The 20,569-nt window shown below is 34.3% G+C and overlaps 1 protein-coding gene across 1 annotated transcript; it reads left to right on the top strand.

The window, feature by feature from the left end:
* The first annotated feature begins 1,434 nt into the window (after positions 1 to 1,434).
* minpp1a (multiple inositol-polyphosphate phosphatase 1a) lies at positions 1,435 to 19,795 on the top strand. The gene is made up of 5 exons (XM_056477306.1): positions 1,435 to 2,165; positions 3,966 to 4,157; positions 6,864 to 6,961; positions 9,762 to 9,892; positions 18,760 to 19,795. The coding sequence occupies exons 1-5, from the start codon at positions 1,571 to 1,573 to the stop codon at positions 19,118 to 19,120; spliced, it is 1,377 nt and encodes a 458-aa protein (XP_056333281.1). The 5' UTR covers positions 1,435 to 1,570; the 3' UTR covers positions 19,121 to 19,795.
* Positions 19,796 to 20,569: the final 774 nt, after the last annotated feature.

Here is a 20,569-nt window from a genome sequence, read left to right on the forward strand (position 1 = left end):
GACCCCCAAAATAACAATGCCAGTGACTTGCGAGCCCCACATTCCTCGGAGGTGGTTATAAATATACAAATGTTGCGCACACAACAATACGCCTATATAAACACGAATTGACAACACAAAGTGCAACAACCATAGGCTATAATTATATAGTCATTTATTAATTTGTTTAATTTAATATTAACCTCACCTAATGAGACTGATGTGCACAATGTTTTCAGCACAAGACTATTCTTGATTTAATTTTGGAGACCGCCACTCAGAGATCATCGTCAATGTTCAGTTGTGGCCTGTATTCATTTTTAATGTATTTGATTGCTATAAAGGTGTCAGAAAGTTTAACCTGGTGCTATAAAATTAATCTGCTGCAGCTGATGCTATTGCTGTGTTGTTAATCTAACGTAAAAACACCAATCCTATGAAAAACAATTAAAAGGCTGATGGCTTTTTGTTTGCATGTTGTTGCTTTTTTATGTAACTATTAACTACTATTTCTATTTTTGCTAATAGTTTAATAAAATTATTTTGATTTTTGGAAATCACCAAGCGACCCCCTGTCACCCTATAGGATGTCCCGACCCCTACTTTTGGACCCACTGACTTATTGTAAAGCTATGGAACTAGGGGCCCTGAGAGTGCTACAGCACCCCCTGCCGACAGCAAATCTAAGATGATACGACTAAAATTGTATTTTTCTATACGTTTTTGGTTTTCTATCTTTATTGCACTAATTCTTTAGAATATAATTTATTTTTACAAGTCGTCAAATATAGTTTAATACAAAAAATGCATTTCAAAAGTTAAGCTGGTGTGAGTGATGTGACTAGGCTAAAATTGAAATATTCAATAACGTAACGAGATATGTGAATCTTACGGTATTACAGTCTCTTTTTTATAATACCCAGCTGACTGTATTTTCTGAGTTTTTATGCATCACTGTGACCTTGCTTTAAAATAGATTTAAAGTGATCTATTGTAATTTATATTACCCCTGGCATCTTTTGTTTCTCTTTTTGTTGTGTTCTGTTGTCTGTTTGTTAGTGTTATAGGTTTTATACATTTTCTGTATATTTTTGTACTCTTGTTGAACGTTCCAATAAAATAAATACATAAAAATAACAACAAAATAAATAAAATAACGTAATGATAAAATCCCGCTCGGCAGAACCTCCCTGATAAAATATGCTCATACGGCAACCATGCTAGATTACTAGATTGAGTATTTACAGTGCATTCAGGTGATAGAGTTTATGTTTTTTTCAGGTGTGGAAATGGGGTAAAACGTATTAAATATATATTTAGTTTAATAAAAAAAAAAAAAACATTTTTAATGGCCGTAAAATATTTTCTAATGAACATTTCCAACATTTCATTTTGTAAAGAATGGTACAGATGCACATACGGCAGAAAACAGGGAAAGCTGCTGTTTGGCCAACATCACCAAGGTCCTCGGTGTGTAAACATCCGTAAACAGCAGTCTGTAAGAGTGACTGAAATCTAGTGAAATGACTCACATTTCAGTTGCGCAAAACCAGGCAACGGAGAGGAGACGCCGAGCAACCAAAACACAAATATGGTCAAACAAGTGGTAACGACAATATGTTTTGTTCTTTTTCACCTCGTTATAAGTTACTGGGCGTTTATGTCCTCATGCAGCCTCCACTCATCCACAAAACCCAGCATACCAGCGATCGCCAGGTATTTTGGCACCAAGGGTCGCTATGAGGACGTTAACTCGTGGTTAATCGACGACATTTTAGCCATAAACAAATCCCTCGTAACGCTGCCTTCCCCGAAATGTAGCGAGATTCATTTAACAGCTATAATCAGGCACGGGACGAGGTTCCCGACCACCAAAAACATCCAGAAGATGCGGGAATTTTACGATTTGGTGAAGCTTAACGCGACGGACGACTTAACCTGTTTGTCAGAAATCAAGTCTCAGTGGAAGATGTGGTACACGGATGAGATGGACGGCAGACTGGTGGAAAAGGGCCGTGAGGATCACAAGCACCTGGCGCAGAGACTTATCAAATGGTTCCCCTCTTTGCTGAATGGGGAAAATGTGCATGGTAAACGCGTGAAACTGATTACCAGCTCCAAGCACAGGTGTGTGAACAGTACCATCGCTTTCAGAGAGGGACTAATGACAGGACTCAAAATAGCAGGTAATGCATAAAGATCCTGCAGTTACCGCAAGCACTGAATCATCTGCATGCCACACTGTAAAATCACTGTTTCCCAGAATGAACGTCTGTTAATCTGATTCTGAGCTCTCATATATGATTTCTTGCAATGTTTCTCACCAACAGCAGTAAACTCAATGAAGAGAAAATGAAGATCTGCTTGATTTTAATGCAGTTAATACTTATTCTGTTACACCTTTTTTGTTTCATGCTTTAAGAAGCATCAAAAATTCATCCCTTTAATCTCAATTGTTTTGAAAGCAATGATATTTTAAAAAGAGCAAATGCTTTTGCTTTATTCACAGCTATGTTTAAGAATATTTGTAATTTGATGTGGACACCAAACCAAGACATCTTGTCTTTGACCCATTTATACATTCATTGATATCATTACCGTTTGTCATTTGCTCTACACTAATGTGTATGCAATGATGGCAGACACAGCATTTAGAATAAAAAACATTTGAAGTAGTCATGTTTCATTTACCAACAGTACCCTAAGGAGGCATAAACAAATTTGATCTAAAAACTCAAATATGCTTATGTGGCTCTCCAACAATCCCACCAAACAATTTTTAGATGTTTGTTTTTCTAATAGACATCTAAAGTTCACATAGTCATTCATTCCTGTATATTTGTTGACTAATTTCGTTGAGGGCTTTTCTTAGACGTCCAAGATTTCCACTAACAGCCAAAACATATACACTACCTGACAAAAGTCTTTAAAAGTCTTTACCATATTCCCAGTTGTAAGAGCAACGAATAATAACATGATTTCTAGTTGATAATTTGGAAAAGTCGCAGAAGGTAGATTTTTTCGATGAATCATATGTAAAACTGCATCCCAATCATCACAAATACTGCAGAAGACCTAATGGAACCCACATGGACCCAAGATTCTCACATAAATCAGTCAAGTTTGGTGAAGGAAAAATCATGGTTTGGGGTAACATTCAGTATGGGGGCATGAGAGAGAACTGCACAGTGGATGGCAACATCAACAGCCTGAGGTATCAAGACATTTGTGTTCTCCATTATGTTACAAACCACAGGATAGCACTCCTCATACTTCAGCCTCCACATCAAAGTTCTTGAAAGCAAAGAAGGTGCTAAAGGATTGGCCAACCCAGTCACCAGATATGAACATTATTGAGCATGTATGGGGTAAGATAAAGGAGAAGGCATTGAAAATGAATCCAAAGAATCTTGATGAACTCTGGGAGTTCAACAAGAACCCTTTCTTTGCCATTCCAGATGACTTTATTAATAAGTTATTTGAGTCACTGCAGAGATGTATGGATGCAGTCCTCCAAGCTCATGGGAGTCATACACAATATTCATTATTTTTCCACTACATCATGACTTTATATTCTATACTGTACATTATTTCTGTTAAGTGACAAGACTTCTGTCTAAAGTCAAAATACTGTCCTAATTAAATAATTAAAAGGCATAATCATATTTTATTTTGGTTAAATAAGCCTAATCTAGAGGCCTTTGCCTTTCAAATAAGCCACTTCTGATACCAAATAATCAACTAGAGGTCAAGTTATTATTTGTTGCTCCTAAAACTTGGATAGGCAACAAGATTTTAGTGAGGTAGTGTACTACACTATATATTATATGCAGTTCACATTTAAACAAAGAAACTTGTTGGTAAACATGTAGACAAATGCAGGACATGAAGGATTTTGATTAATTCATTTTGTGATTTAATCATAGTTATACAAAGCAGCATTTTGCAATAAAATTTTTCTTAAACTTTTTTTGTTTATTCTGCAGTTGAATTGGAGCCTGAATTGAATGACGCTTTAATGCGTTACTTTGACCAGTGTGAGCGGTTTGTAAAAGAAGTGGAGAACAACAAGAGTGCCTTGGAAGAAGTGAAGCATTTTAATGAAGGCCCCGAGATGAAGAGAGTGATGGAGAAAATGGCTGACAGGCTGGATGTCCCGTACTCCAGCATCAATGATGGTCAGTCACAAACGCCAAAACAAAACCGAATACGAAATCTAACTGTACACTGGGGAACCTACTGATGCGGTTTTGTGGGAAGAGCTGTTGTGTCGTCTCCAATTTCAGAATAGATGTGGCAAATTCAGTTCCCTGTAAATGCTACACTCATGCAACCACAACCACAAAACTTTCCACATCAGTATATTATTACTCACTCTTTCTTCCCAAATTCTTGTAAGGCCAACCTCAGCTCGGTTATAAAATAAACATGTTTACATGCAAAACTAAAGACAGAACTTCGACTAAAGACTAAAACCTCCAGCGTTGTTTGTCTTTTCAGATATTCAACTAAAATGATTATACGTGTAAAGCTTCATGCAAATCAGCTCAGATTGCTAATCTGTTGGAAAACAAAATGCATCCACAGGCATAGTTTACATTTGAAGCATTCTGTTCCAAAAGTTTGTTTATACGGAGCAAGATTTGTTAAAAGAAAATATAAACACTTTAAGATGCAGTTGAAATCCAGAGGCTGCAGTCCATTAATCTACAGTGTACAGTATGTGCACTATAGGAGACAATTCATCTAATAATACAAAAAGAAATGTCAACTGTTATCTGACTCCCTTTAGGGCCACCAAGAGATTCTTTTCTTTTCAGGAAAGCATTAAACATGATTTTTAGCTCAAATGGTTAAAAATAATACCCATGGCTCCTGATGATACATAAGGGTCCTTTGATTGGTTATAACATTGTAAATAATGCTCAGATATTTGCTTCATAAGAATTCAATGTTTCATTTAATTTTTAATTTCTTATTTTGAGGTGCTGTATGTAAGTTTTTGATTCTTCTAAAGCATAAAAAGACCATAATACGTTTGGAGATATTTAAAAGAAAACATGATAAGTGAGAAATTCTTGTTTATCTGTAAAACAATGCTGAAATATATTTCTGCACCCCGGGTTGCCATGATAGAAAACAGCATATTTCATTCATTCAGAAAGACAAAGCCTGCGCCCACAACTGTAATGCGACCTCCGGTGGACAGTAGCAGCCCCGAAATGAGATGCAAATTCAGAGTTCCACGTTCAGAAATGTAAATACAGCCATTCAGAAGCACGGAATATGTACTCAATCATGAAATGGTAAGGTTTATAATCTAATTGAACTTTATAATAATAATTTAACATTATTAAATAAACAGGCTGAATCACTGATGTTATTTATTTTAAGTCACAGTTCTGAAGTTCAATTGCAAACGGTTTATTTTATTTTCAAGAGCTGAGGTAGCTATCTGCTGCTGCTTTCAGTAGTATGGTAATAAATGCTGTGTAAAATGGCATTTAAACTCACATTATTAGCATTTAACACTGAATAAAGCACATGAGGTGTACCTGAGGTGATCATGTCAGTCTTCTGTTGTTCAGCTGCAAGAAATAGAAGCCTTTTCTAATATATCAATATATATCGGTGTTGGTTAAAACAAAAACTCCATTTAATTTGGAGAATATTGCTTCTATTGCATGGCGTTGCTTTTGCATAGAACAAGATTTAAATCAGCCTTCAGACTTACTCCTGTTGGTCATCAATCTGGCAACCACTGGGTGTCAAATTTACACACTGCACCTTTAGAATGTGAAAACTTTGTATCAAAATATGGAGCTGTATGCTGAAAATGCAAACTATGTATGCAGATTTTTTTCTTTGGCTACATTTTACTGTCTAACAGAATAGCAATGAGCTTACAATGCATGTAAATTAGATTATTTGTTGAACATGATTGGAAACAGTTTGTCAATTTTAAATTGCAGAATTTTATAACTGAGAAAGCAAGAAAAACATTCTACAGAGCTGATGAAGCAGAATTTACTTGCAGAGTTTAGAGGTCAGGGTTGCTCTCTTGATCTGCTGTATCAGCAGTTGGATATCAATAAACAGTAAGAGATTATGAGAGAGGTAAAGAATTTGCACATTGAATCTACTGCAATTTATAATCTGACCGTTAGATGGCAGTCTTTGACCCAACAATAGAAAGAAAGATTTTCATACCTTTAGTCCAGGGGTGGCCAAACTGTTTCTTATGAAGAGCCAAAAACCAAACTTGATCAAGGCTAGTGGGCGGAAGGTAAGTATAGATTGGGTAATTTACCATGGGTAATTTCCTGATTTATTTAATAAAGTTTAAATATGACTATAAAACATTGCTTTATATTAACCAATACAGTTTTTGTTAATTTTATAATGAATTTATTACAGGTAAAACAAAACAATCTAATTTATAAGAAAATTACTCTAGTTTTTGCCTTGATTTGCTTGGCGATGTCTTCTGCGTAGTTCTCTATCCGTCGAGTAACAGTATTTACATTTTTATAAAATCTGATTCATTTATATTTAATTAAAAAATTATTTTCTGTTTGCTTTACTCATAGCTCAGTAATAAAACAAACAAAAAGGTTACGTCAAATTAGAAATGACGATCTCTGTGTTAAAGGCATTCGCCCCAACCTTCTCCATCATACTCACTCTCCTCTCAGATGGGATGGTGGGCCAAATCAAAGGTTACAATGGGCCAATTTTGGCCCGCGGGCCCTACTTTCAGCATCTCTGCTTAAGTCAAATATTCAGATTTTGTCTATTTTAATATATATAGATTTTCTTCCAAAAAAGACATACGTTTTACTGTCTAATGCCACAACCAATGATACTTTATATTTACTTTGCAGATTCAGTGGAAGCAGCGTTTTACCTGTGTGCATATGAATTTGCCATTCTCAGTGTGAACTCACCCTGGTGCCAACTCTTTGATGAAGTAGATGCACAGGTACTGGAACTGAGCAGTTTTTCCTGTTTGTCCACATTTATTCTAGAATATTTTCTTTAAACATATCAAGATTTCTTCATTAGCTTTATAATGAAAACTCCATACATACCAAATTTAAAAAATAATACAAATAATAACAATAATTAAACTGTTTGCGATAATAAAGCCTTGGCAAACATGAGAGACTTTATAGAAAAACATTAAACAAAGCGTTCCTACCCTAATTTTTAAAAGGCATAATATTAGTCTAATTCCTAATGTTAGTCTAATGACTTGTTTCTAAATGTTACTGAAATATATTAATCAGAATAAACATATTTATATCCCCATAGTGATAGCTAAAATCCTTCTTTGCCTTTGGGAAGATTATGATTTAGCAGCATTATTAGCCTATATTTGGGAATTTAAGCAATTTTTTGGTCATATTTTTGTTGCAGCATGATATTAAATAGCTTTTTCTTTTCCCTATGTAAATCTACAGTCCACATTTCATCATGACAAAGCAAAAAACAAAACAAAACAAAAAAAAGCAAAAAGAGTCATGACAGCTTTGCAATTTTACTACAATGGACAAACTGAATTATTTACATTGGTGAAGTATTTATACCCTTAACCCAGTTGACTCACCTTTGGGAGTGAATACAGCCTCAAGTGTTTTTGGGTATGATGTGACAACAAGCTTCTCTCATCTTGGATAGAGGATGATGATGATGATCAGGCGATTTTCAAGTTTCTACAAAAATGTCCATGAGTCCAAAGACATTCACATAGTCATCCTTAAGCCACTTCTGCATTATGTTGGCTGTGTTTAAGACGACTGTCATATTAAAAGATGAATTTTCATCTCAGTCTGTGGTTCTGAGCACTACTAAAGAAGCCTATTAAATGGACAATCCACCCTTAAATGAAAATTCTGTCATCATTTACTCACCCTATATTTGTTTCAAACATTTATGGGTTTCTTTCTTCTGTTGAACACAAAAGAAGATATTTTGAAAAATGTTGGAAACCTGTAATTGTTGACTTTGTTTATCCTACTATGCAACTCAATGGTTACATGTTTTCATCTTTCTTCAAAACATCTTCTTTATTGTTTAATTGAAGAAAACATGATACAAAGGTTTGAATCGATTGAGGGATGGTAAATGGTGAGTTAATGTTCATTTTTGGGTGAACTATCCCTTTAAGGATATCTTTTGCTGTGTTTAACTGACAGTTGCAACAGTTCCTCTTGTTGACAAACATCCTCAATGCGGGATTCTGCTTTGATCATGCTTCACTGATGGGTAGGGCCAGATGGAATCTGCGGACGTTTTTTGCTATTTCTGCGGAGAATTTTGGTAAAAATCTGCGGATTTCTGCGGAATTATTTTGGGAGTATCATAACTAAAACCTTAATAAAAAAATATATCTTTTTAACTTTTATTTAATGTTTAAAATGCAAATCCAATTAGATTAACTTTATTTGGTAAACAAAGCAAGTCTCTCATATAATATATCTACTAAAAGACATAAATTATTACTGTACAAACTGCATTGTACATACATCAGATGAACATTTTCATATTAGTCAATAATATTACTGTAATTAACTTAAAAACTGAATAAATACAGATTTTCACAAGTAAATAAACAGAATTAATGATGGGCTAAAAATCTGCGGATTTCTGTGAAAATCTGCGGAAAATCTGCAGAATTCTGCGCATGCAGATTCCGTGTGGGCCTACTGATGAGATGGTATTTCTGCTGGTGTCAATTGATGCCCTGTTTCCTCCAGACATGAGGCTTGAATGTAGGTTTATCTGACCAGATAATTTTTTTCTATTATTATCTGAGATTTGTTTTGACGATTCCAGAGAGGGTTAGGGTTTATTAGGGTATTTATTATTATTATTAGGGTATACATTATTAGGGTATATTATTTATTTATATAGACTAGGGGTGCCCAAACCTTTTCATATAAAGGGCCAAAAACCAAATATCATTATGAGCCGTGGGCCGATATGTAAATCGGCCATATGTTGCCATGGGTAGTATTTAAATTTATTTCATGATATGTAAAAATAAATAAAAACAATTACTAATACTAATCATATGAACTTATGCAGTATAACTTTTAGAACGATAACCTATTGCAATAGAAACATAACAATGAAGTTCAATGCTAAATCTGCCTTTGCCTTGATTTGCTCACCAAAGTCCTCTGCAATTTCAATTAGCTTTTAACAATTAAATAAAAGTTTACATTCGATTTGAAAAGACAGTGTCTAAACATTCCCCATGATCCTCCCTCTCTTCTCAGATGGGATGGATGCCCAAACTAGGGCCTGCGGGCCAAAGTTGGTCCACTGTAACCTTTCAAGATAATTACAGTTATTTTAAATTATAATATATATTTTGAACTAAAATAATGTTTCTTTATTCATTTTTACAGGTGTTTTAACAATATTTTTATTTAATTATGTGTTATGCTTTAAGGTTATTTAAAGTATATACATGTGTGTTTTTATTTATTTGTATTTATTTATTTTCATAATAATTTTTCACTTATTAATTTTTTTTATTTATTTTTAAATATTAAAAGCTCGGTAGCTCAGTATTGTTAAGCAAATGAATGCAGCTAGGGTGAGCATAAGTCTTCATCCAAAAATATTTTAAAAATCTTACCTACCTTAATTTTTTTCAAGGCATAATATTAGTTAATTCTATAATGTTAGTGTAATGACACAGTGGCTGATTCTAAATTTACACTTTCGGTGCACCTGCATATGCATGAAGACTCTGTGTTGTGTCTCTAAAGGTGATGGAGTACTCCAATGACCTAAAACAGTACTGGAAACGAAGCTACGGACATGACATAAACAGCAAGTCCAGCTGCATCCTCTTCCATGATCTTTTCTATCGACTTGACCGGGTTGTTGACCAGATAAAGTAAGATCACTGTCACTTTTCTCTCATCTTTGCAGAACACATATAAGGAACATATTCCACTTAAATGTAAAATACTTTACTTTTGTTTAACAATGGCCTTGGTGGGAAAATAACTAAAAGTAAGTTTTGTTTCACACAAAAGAGCTCATGTTTCTGAGGAAGAGTAGAAAGTCTGCATTCTCAGCTATTGTGGCTGAGAATTCATTGGAAAGGATCAGCAGGTACAGTCTGCATTGTGAAAAGTTTTGCATAGTTCAGCAGTGAGAGTGAAAACCTAGAAGAAAATAGAGTGAAAATTTTAAGATATCTGTATCTGACTTTTTAAAGTGAATGCGAAATGGATTATTTTGTTTTACAAAAATAAAATAAATTATTGAAATTGAAATAATTTAATTTTACAAAATCATAGTAAGAAATTGCAGTCTTGACTTTTTTTAATAAGGATGCACAGATACTGATACAGTTAATGTTTCATATTCTTTAGATTTTTCAACCCAATATGTTTTAAAATGTACTTAAATGGAATTACAAATGTATTTTTTATATATTTTTTATATTCAATTTAATCCTACGATGACAAAGCTGTAGTTTTCATCAGTGAAATCATTCTAATATGCTTAATTGGTGCTAAAACGCACATACACTCACACACATTTATTAGTACAGTTGTTCAAAATGGTTCTGCTGCTTCATATTTTTGTGTCCTTCAATGTGTCCTAACCAAGCGGCAACCTCCCGCTCTCCCTCGGGAGGCCAATACGGAAGTAAATGAAACTGCAATTCATCAAAATTCCGCTAGTCCTGGCTCCATAATAGAGCAAGTTGCAATTGAGCCCACTGTTAGAATGGCCAACTTTACAGCAGAAAAAAAGGTGTTTACAGCCTGGTACAAAGAACGATTTTGGTTCATATAGCTATTATTACCCTCCATGACAACTGTGAGGGGGGTGAATTTTTTTATAACTCATCCATTTCCTTCATATTAGGTTATATTAAGTTTGCATAATTAAGGGTGTGGCCACTTGAGTGACAGCTAGGTCTCGCTGGTCGCCGTCACTTCACCTCAGCTGAATCCGGCAGATTAGCCACTGATCTCAGCATATTCATCGTAGTTTTGTTTTGTTTTTTGTGGCTTTACACAGTCAGCTGCCTTTTGGACTTATTTCTTACAATTATCAGATGATATGGGATGCTGTGTGCACTTAATTGTGCTCACAAACCATTCACGTGGCCTCGTTTCCCATGCGAGTAAAATTATAAACTTGTATACCATCTCTATAAATGTATTTGTTTTATTTAAGATCATTTATCATTAATATTTTTCTTTTGACCCGTAAAGCACTCCAGAATGTGACAGATTGATTAGCTGTAGGCTCTTGAACAGTCATCTGAAGCGTTATCATACAGTGTTATGCTGGATTTCATGAATAGTCTTGCATTTACTAACACAGACTATATTTAAAGTGTTTGGAAGAATTTCGCGTTTTCCTCCTGTAGAAAAACGTCATAAGAACAATGTTTAGTGGCTCAATGTATTACTACAGTGTTTTTAAAAGTCTAAACACTTTATTGATATAGTGCACAGCCAAGCACATGTGGTCAGAACACAAACGAGTCGCAGGTAATAAAGTATTAAGCGTTTCTCCCAAAGTAAAGTCTGTCTGCCAGGTCTAAGCAAAGTGAAAACACATGTCTGTAGCTCCGCCCACTCTCCGCCTCTTTGCCCTTGTTTGGTATCCCGCCGTGGGTGCGATGACACGCGAACAAAATGGCGACGGTTGGCCGCGCCTACTAGTAGCTTCTTTTGCAGTGTTCAGAAACCTATGGGTGACGTCACGGATGCTCCGTCCATATATTTTACAGTCTATGGTCCTAACCATTCATGTTAGTGTTACACAATTTCTTTAACACCACATCTGGAAAACCAATATACAAGTACTGAATATGTGCTTAAATGAATGTTATATGGGTTTAACGAGAGTGTGTGATTATGATTTTGTAGGATATTTATAGTTACAATAATACATATAAAAATAAAGGAAACAAGTACATTCAAACAATGTGAACAAACAAGGGTATTTAGTTATATTTGTTATTCATTCATTCATTTCATTCACTTTTATTCTTGTTTGAAAGTGTGTAATATTTAATAATTAGATTGTGTACGTAATCATTTCGATTGCTTTGAATGCATGTTTTTAATTTACTCTGATTTTTCTTTTCGACTCTGGTATGCACAGAAACATTTCTTGACACTGTGTTAATTATTTTTTCATTTATAGTTATTTTTTTATAATCACACTTATGCCATTTTTGAAATTGAGAGACAAGCGGAGTCTCTACTACTAACAGCAGTCAGCCTTTCACAGATGTGGAAAATGTGCAGGAAGTTTGGGTATTACCTGATCAAAAAATATCTAATATAAATATAATAAAAACATTTACAATGGTGATGTCACTTTGGTTCCAGGCATTACTCAAGGCCATCACAAGAAGGGCATTGACTTTGACTTTGCTTTCAATCCATTGTTTGATCCACGCTTGTCTGTTACTAAACGTCAAAACTGTTACTACAGTAAACATTGCTCTAAATCCTAATCACTATGTGTATATGTAACCATAGAGAGAGAGAGAGAGAGAGAGAGAGTTTGTCTAGCCAATAGTATCTCTATTTAAGAGCAGTCGAGCGTAAAAAAAGTTTGTTAAATTTACACGTACAGCCGAAACAGCATCATACTACAAATACAACGTCACGTGCACTGCGCATTACACAGCATCTGAACAGGAACTACTATGATATAATTGTCTTGTGTAATATTTAGCAATCCTCCCATTTATTCTCTTGAGTCTGTTAGACATCCTTTTCTATGTTTGAATGCCATTCTGAAAGTTAAGCAAACTTGGGTGTGGGGGATGTGTGTCATAAAACTAGATGCATGAGGGGATACATTATTACGTACTGTAGTGTATGTATACGTGTCCTTAAACTTGCGCATTTACTTTTCTGCATTTGGCAGGCACGAGTTGAATGCTTGGCAGCGTGTACTGCTTTTTGATTAATGAATTAATGTCATCATTTATTTACCCTCTTGCTGTTCAAAATATAATGTCTTGGCTGCTGCTGTTCATGTAAAGAAAGTGTTTGATAATCATTGCTTAAAATGTAGCATCATTTTATTTAAGGATTTTGGATGTATTCCCTACTGTAAATTTCTTCACACAAAGCTACTTGTTTGATTTATAGTTAGGCTGCTATTCAACAAGGATGAGATTGTATAAAAAGAAAAACAATATCTCAATATTAAATAATGGATTTCTTTTTGTGTTTAAAAAATGTAATTAATTTCAGAAATTCTATATTTTTGTGGAAACTGTGATTATGTTTTATAGATTTTTATTAATAAATGGAGAGTTCAAAATACAGGGTTTATTTAAAATAGATTTTTTAAAAAGCCTTTTAATTTCACTTGTAATCAGTTAATCTGATCAAATATCAAAATATTACTTAAAAAGTGCAGCTTGAACATTATACGAAACCTCTCAGTTTATGTTTCACAGTGAAAAATAGGTCAAGAGTTTGCAATAGCATGACTTTGAGTTATTGGAATTTAAACTTTTTGTCAGTTGGTCTTTTAATGTTTATTTCCTGACCAAACAGGTTTTCATTTTCATCTTGATGCTAATCTGGCTGTCTTTTCATTATTTTTTTCTTTTACATTTAGTTTTGTTTCACATCTAAGCATCTTTTTTAAATTAAATCCATGCAAAAATGAAGAAAACAGGCAGGAAATAAGATGATACTCCATCAGTTGAAATAAGATAATGTGGATTGTTAGGAAAGTCCCTGATCAAACTAAATTCTTGGCTTGAATATTCAAGGTGGTATTGTCTAATAACTTAGATAATGGTCAGAGTCATTTCTGTTTTTATAATGCTGGGATTTCAGATAGTTTAGTTGAACTGTCACAGTGCAAATAAATTGAATTTGAATAGCTGATGATGAACTGTTAAAATGTTATAAAATAATGCACATTTGAGGTGGTAATGCTACCATAACTTCATGGACCAGAGTCAATCATTTTGCTTATACAATGCTTTCCATGTATGGTTTCTGTACCTAAAGACTTATACAGTAGTATAATATACAGTATACGAATATGATGATATTTCAAGACAGTTGTTAGGGTTTTGTCCTCAAAGGTGGTTTCTTAGCCATACTGTTTTAATCTGGTTTAGATCAGGACTCTGGAGTGCCATTTCATTATTTCAGTGTTTTCAGCTTTAAGGAACTGTTTTACCTTTCCATTTATCCTTGTTGTCCAAACAACTTGCTGTTTCAGTCACTTTAGAACATCATCAAAACCAGAAAGTTATACTGTGCCAGTTAAAAGTGTTTGTTAGATATTTACATGTTACCACCAGATTAAACTTACTGATTAACAGTAAGATTTATAAATAGAATGAATCTTAAAGTGTCCTCTGTTTTTTTCCTCTTTGTTATTCCTCAAATTTCTTTACACTTTGGTTCAGAATATACAGTATGCAACTGTATGTGATATTCTTAAAGGTGCCATATACTGCATTGGTTTAATAAGTTAAATAGTTCTCTGATATCTATAATAGGTTTATGGCTTCAGTAAGTAAAAAAAAAATCTCCAGAAACAGTTTTATAAGCTCATTTATTACTCTATAAAATACCCATAGAATCAGAAGGTCCAAGATTGACCATATATGGCTCGTGCCTTGAATATTAATGAGCTCCCCTCTGATGTGCCACTCTTTCAGACACAAACAAACATACAGCATGATGTACGCTGAACACGAACAAATATAAAGCCAATCAGAGTAACGTTAACCTATTTTGCTCACCATATCTGTTGTGGATAAAGGCTAAATTATAATTAAACTTCACAAAAGAGAGTGATAGAGATGTATCGCGCTGTATTTTGAACAGTCAAATGTTTTCTTTGACAGTCTTCTACAGTCACAGAAAACACAGCCAGTAATAAATATCAACCTCTGCATTCAGCAGTCTACGTGTGTTTGTTGAAACACACGCATCAAATTTCACAATAAACACGATAAATTAGCAAAAAATGTAACTAAACACACTGTACCATCTGCCTCTTCAGAGTGGAGATGAATAAATGTGTTATCTATAAATCTTACGTTTTGCATCCTGAGGTGAATTTGAAACATGTCTCGTGCTGTCGTTGCCCAGTAACACTCAGTAAACAATTTGCCGCTCGTGTTTTCAAAATAAAAGTCCCACATACATAGTAAGTGAAATGGGAGGAAATTTATCAATGTTGTTTCACTAGAAAATGTTGTTGCTTATCATACACAGCATGATGTGTGCATTTTAATTATCTGAGAGCTTTTTTTATTATCTCAGAGCTTAATGACATGGCTGCTCGTCAAAGCCAGATGAACGACCCAAATTAAGCATACATGCAAATGTAGAGGGCATGGCCTGTGAGTCTCGTCACAGTTTGTTTTGTCTTCGAAGTTTTACACTCGTGGAATTTACATGAGAACGAGGAAACAGTGGTGTTTGAGGCTCACAGTGTGCCCATTTCCAGATACTGATCTTTTATTATTCTACTATGCCTTGGTATACCCAGATTTTCATTATAGGGCACCTTTAACTGTAGGAAAGCTTCAAACAGGACTAAGTGGTGACCTCAAAATGTATTAAATTGTTGCTTGTTCGCTTAAATTTGATGTTGATTGTAGCTTCACGATTTTAAAATGCATTCACGCTCATGATGCTGCATAAAGCTGTAGTCACAGTGTACTTTTTGCCACATAGACTTACATTCATAAGCATGAGAATGGTCCAGACCGGAAACGCAAGCTTGTGTAAGAGATTTTGCATGTCTTTGTGTTCCAAAGTCCGAGCTTGGTGAACTCTGACCTGCTAATTCGTATCATTAGTGCTAAGGAAAAAATCAAGATCAAAACGCGATCTCTCTGTACAGAAATATTAAATATGGAGGAATCGCTCATTTTATCAGTCGCATCATCTTGTTTTATTCTGCCTCTTTTCGCAGCACCGTATGAAAGAATTTTGTATGCACAAACTGTACTGTGAGTGTGGCGTAATACGGAAAATGTGAGGGCAACAGTCAAACACGTTTATCTAGCATTTGATTCTGTCTGAACACTCCCTTAAAACTTTTAATAATATTACTTTGTACTGACATTATCAGGCAGCACAGTTCCACCTCCCTCTGCCAGGGTTGCTTAACTGATCAACATTTGAAGTTTTTGTTTGTTCAGCGTTTATAACAGGTGATCGATCAGCTTTTAACTGGCTGTGATTATGAGGCAATGACTGACCATGACCTCGTCAGAAAAACTTGCCTAGGCCTGTTTATAATCAGCGTGTAATTATGAATGATTTTATGACAGCTAGTGTTCATTGCTGATTTCTTCAATCTGCAGAACATTGCGATTTGGTGGTGAACTCATAGTCTGTCCACGTTCTCTTTGTGGGTTTTATATATATATTTTTTCCAGAGATCACCTTTGTTCATGTGCAAAGGTTGTTGTAGAGCACTCCTCCATAATATCTGGGGGCAAACAGCAGGGAGGGAGAAACTCACAGTGACGTACATGTACCCAGGCACACTGTCATTTAATCTGCTGGAAAAAAAAACAAATAGTAGTTTGTAATTCAAGTAGTGTGTGGACTTTGTAAGAAAAGGCAAGTGCTATATGAGATAACTGAATAAATCCTGAACGTCATGCATTTTAGAGCTGTTAAATTGTTGGTGTAACTTAATTGACCCTACAGGGTTGCATGTCAGTTCAACCCATTTCGATTTTTTTGACTTGTCTAGAAAATGGGCATATCATGATTTATTTTCTTGTTGGAGTTTTTATTTATTTATCTAATTAGAGTGACAAATTTGCCTAAATTGACACTTTTTATGGTGAACATTTTACGGAAACAAGTGTTTAATGTTTTACAAGCTGCAAAGAAAACTACATCCTTTTTGTAATTTATAGTCATTTTCTCAACTACCCAACTATTAATTTACATTTACAAACTTTTATTCAAAGAAACTTTTAAAATAATAATAATAATAATAATGATTTTAATAATTTCTAAAAATTTTTACTATTCTACTCATTTGAATAATTTATTTATTTATTGAATTAAAGTATAACTATTTGTTAAAATCAACTGTAAAATCCTTTTTAAATATATTTCTCTCATTTCTCATTATAAACAAAGCTTTACAGTTTTATGTGTTTCTTGTTTTGTTTTTTATCTAGATATTTTTGGTGAATTGTATTGAATCCAATTAAGGTAAAAATTGTCTCTCGTTATGACAAGTATACCCATTTTTATTATTAAAGATGCTGTAACATGAGAGTAAAAAAAACAAATACAGGCAAAAGTAAATTAATCCTCATGGATCATGGCGATATATTAAGGTCTGAAGTGTAATAAACAGTCTGTGAAAGAAACTGAACATTAATTACAACATCAAAAACTTTAATCAACAGCCTTTACAAACACTTTTCTTACAGGAAATTAAGGTGGAGAGACAGGAGGGGGACAGGATCGGAAAAGATCAACATAGGCTCATTGTGAAAACGTAGTCCTATATACATTTCTGGAGATCGCGAATTATGTAGCCAGAAGTACATACAGTATGGCTTCATTTCGTTTCGTAACCAAACGCTATGGGGCAATATGACGCCATTTCTGGACGGTTTTCCCACTGTTACCAGTTTGTCCAGTTAGCTCACCATGTACGTTGGCGGACTTGCGATGCAGAGAGGAGTTGACCAAGACGACGGGGTTTGAGTGCGGTGAAGAACGGTTCCAGAAAGCGGGTAAGACAAAACAGACTTCAAAAAATAAAATAAGCAAGTAAACAACAGGGTGAGAATGTGGTAAAATCTCAAAACGTGGTAAAAATCAGACGAGGGCTTTTCTTTTTCTGGATTATTTTTTTAAACTGTAGGTTGAGTTTAGGGAAGGGGCTGGGTGGGTCGGTCGGTCAGTCAGTCAGTCAAACAAACAGTCAGTCGACAGCTGCCTCTGGTGGATTTACGCTAGAAGAGCAGGTGCAAATGGCACTCGTGAGAGAAATTTGAGATCTCAAAAAGTGTACACCGTATTTGGTGCACTCCAGAAATGTATATAGAGGTACGTTTTCAGAATGAGCCTGGGTTGGAAAAGATCCACAAGCCGTAAATTGAACTCGAGACACCCGGAGCTATGTTGCGATATACAGTTGAAGTCTAAATCTTTTTAAAGACTTTTTCATAGTATTTCCTTCAATATTTTTTCTTCTGGAGAAAGTCTTATTTGTTTTATTTCAGCTTGAATAAAAGCAATACATTTTTTTTAAAACGATTGTGAAGTCGATATTATTGGCCTCCTTAAGCAATTTTTTTTTCGATTGTCTACAGAACGAAACATCATTATACAATGACTTGCCTAATTACTCTAACTTTCCTAGTTAACCTAATTAACCTAGTTAAGCCTTTAAATTATACTTTAAACTGAATACTAGTGTCTTGAAAATTATCTAGTAAAATATTATGTACTGTCTTCATGGCAAAAATAAAATAAATCCGTTAATAGAAATTAGTTTTAAAAATTATAGGAACATGTTGAAAAAAATCTTCTTTCCGTTGAATATGGAATAGAAATTGGGGATTTTTTTACACAGGGGGGCTAAAATCTATTCAGAAGGGCTTATAATTCTGACTTAAACTATGTCGGCACACTAACCACTGGGCTATCAGTTTTGAGTGTGTTCTTAAACACAACCCTCCAGTCACACCTTGGCAGATGCCGTTTTTGATGCTGTGTCTCTTTTCTTCTGTCTCTTCTCTCTCAGCTCAGATGTTCCAGTAACAGAGGCTGTAACAGTGCAGGTTGGTCACGCTGAGACTCTGATCCCTCTCCTCACCCTGCTGGATCTGTTCAAGGATGACGTTCCTCTCAGCTCGACTAACTTTAATACTCAGCAGAACAGAGTATTTCGAAGTGGCCGCATCACGCCATACGCTGCCAACCTGCTGGTGGTGCTGTATAGATGTCCAGAGGGGATCCGAATGGGAGTGCGACTCAATGAGAAATCTTTGACCTTACCTGGACTCAGCGAGCCCGTGCCCATGTATGAGGATGTTAAGAAACACTACAGCTCTCTGCTGGGAGGTTGTGACCAAGAGACTGTGTGTAAAATTAACAGTTCATGAACATAAAACAGCAACACAACTCACTAAGGCCAGCTCACTGACACTTTCATAGAAGCAAGAACTGTCTAAAAGAAAACTAATTTGACTGATGACAGAAACTAAAATTTACTATAACTTTTAGAAATGTTAAAGCTAATTTTATCAGTATTGCTTGCCTATGGAATGGACTGTATTTGTGGACTTAGCAACCAATTTTGACACTTCTAATGCAAAATATATCAGCACTTTAGTAAAGGTATTTACGATTTTAGATATTTTACATTTTATTTTATAGGTTACATAATTGTAGGTAAATTAGGTCTGCTGCATTTTTAAATGAAGAACCAGTGATTGTACATTGTTTACAGGTCTGCTTTTGAAATTGCTGGTTTGAGGCATCAGTTCTTGCTTACTACACAATTTCTGCTAATGCCTTGGTCAGTGGTATGTAATATCTATTCAGACCAAAGTTTACTTTTGGCCAACATCTAATGTTTGTTTTGGTTTTATTTGAAGATCATATCTTGTATGTGTATATATATATATATATATATATATATATATATATATATATAAAACCTCTAATTTAGCAGACTGAACTTGCATGCCATTCCGTTCTTATTAAATGAAGGGACAAAAAGTGAAGGCTATATATTTAGATTAAATCTTTTTTCTCTGAAAAGCACATTTTATATATACATATACATTTATATACATTTATTTATATATATATATATATATATATATATATATATATATATATATATATATATATATATATATATATATATATATAATATATATATATATATATATATATATAATATATATACACACTCTCCAAAGTGAATATGACATTAATTGTGCTCAACGTTTAGATTTGAGATTACTTTTGCAAGTGCAATTACTTCCGTTTATCAGGTATGACAAGAAATGTCATGGTAACTATTTGGGCAAAAGGTGTAGGAACCTTGAAATAGCTTTATGTTGCATTTTTGATTTGTCATTTTGTTGTGGAAGTAAAATAAACGACCTTGGGAGCAAACTGATGTTCACTTGAAGAATTCTTATGTTAAATGAACTGATTGGTAGCAATGTTAATGGCAAAAGCAGTCCATTGACTTGTTGACTTGATGTTGTATTTTCACTGTCATGCTTGACAAAAATGAATAGAATTAGGACTGTCATCATTTAAAATGCAGTAAATGGTTAAGCATTTTTTGTCCATGGATTATTACACATTTGAGCCCAATCTGAAAACTCTCATGTGGTGTTATTTTCCAATAATACATATGATATTGTTTTATAAAATAAATAGCTCTAAGGTAACAATGAAGTTAAATCACTCGCATGCTATTTGTAAATTATTATTAAGAGTTGTTTTTCTTAATTTTTGCTGTCACACCAAGGTACAGTTAAAATGTATTTAAAAAAACATGAAAGAATTGATATTTTCTCAAACATCAGACT

The sequence above is a fragment of the Danio aesculapii genome, chromosome 17 (assembly GCF_903798145.1).
Source record: "Danio aesculapii chromosome 17, fDanAes4.1, whole genome shotgun sequence".
NCBI classification, from domain to species: Eukaryota; Metazoa; Chordata; class Actinopteri; order Cypriniformes; family Danionidae; genus Danio; species Danio aesculapii.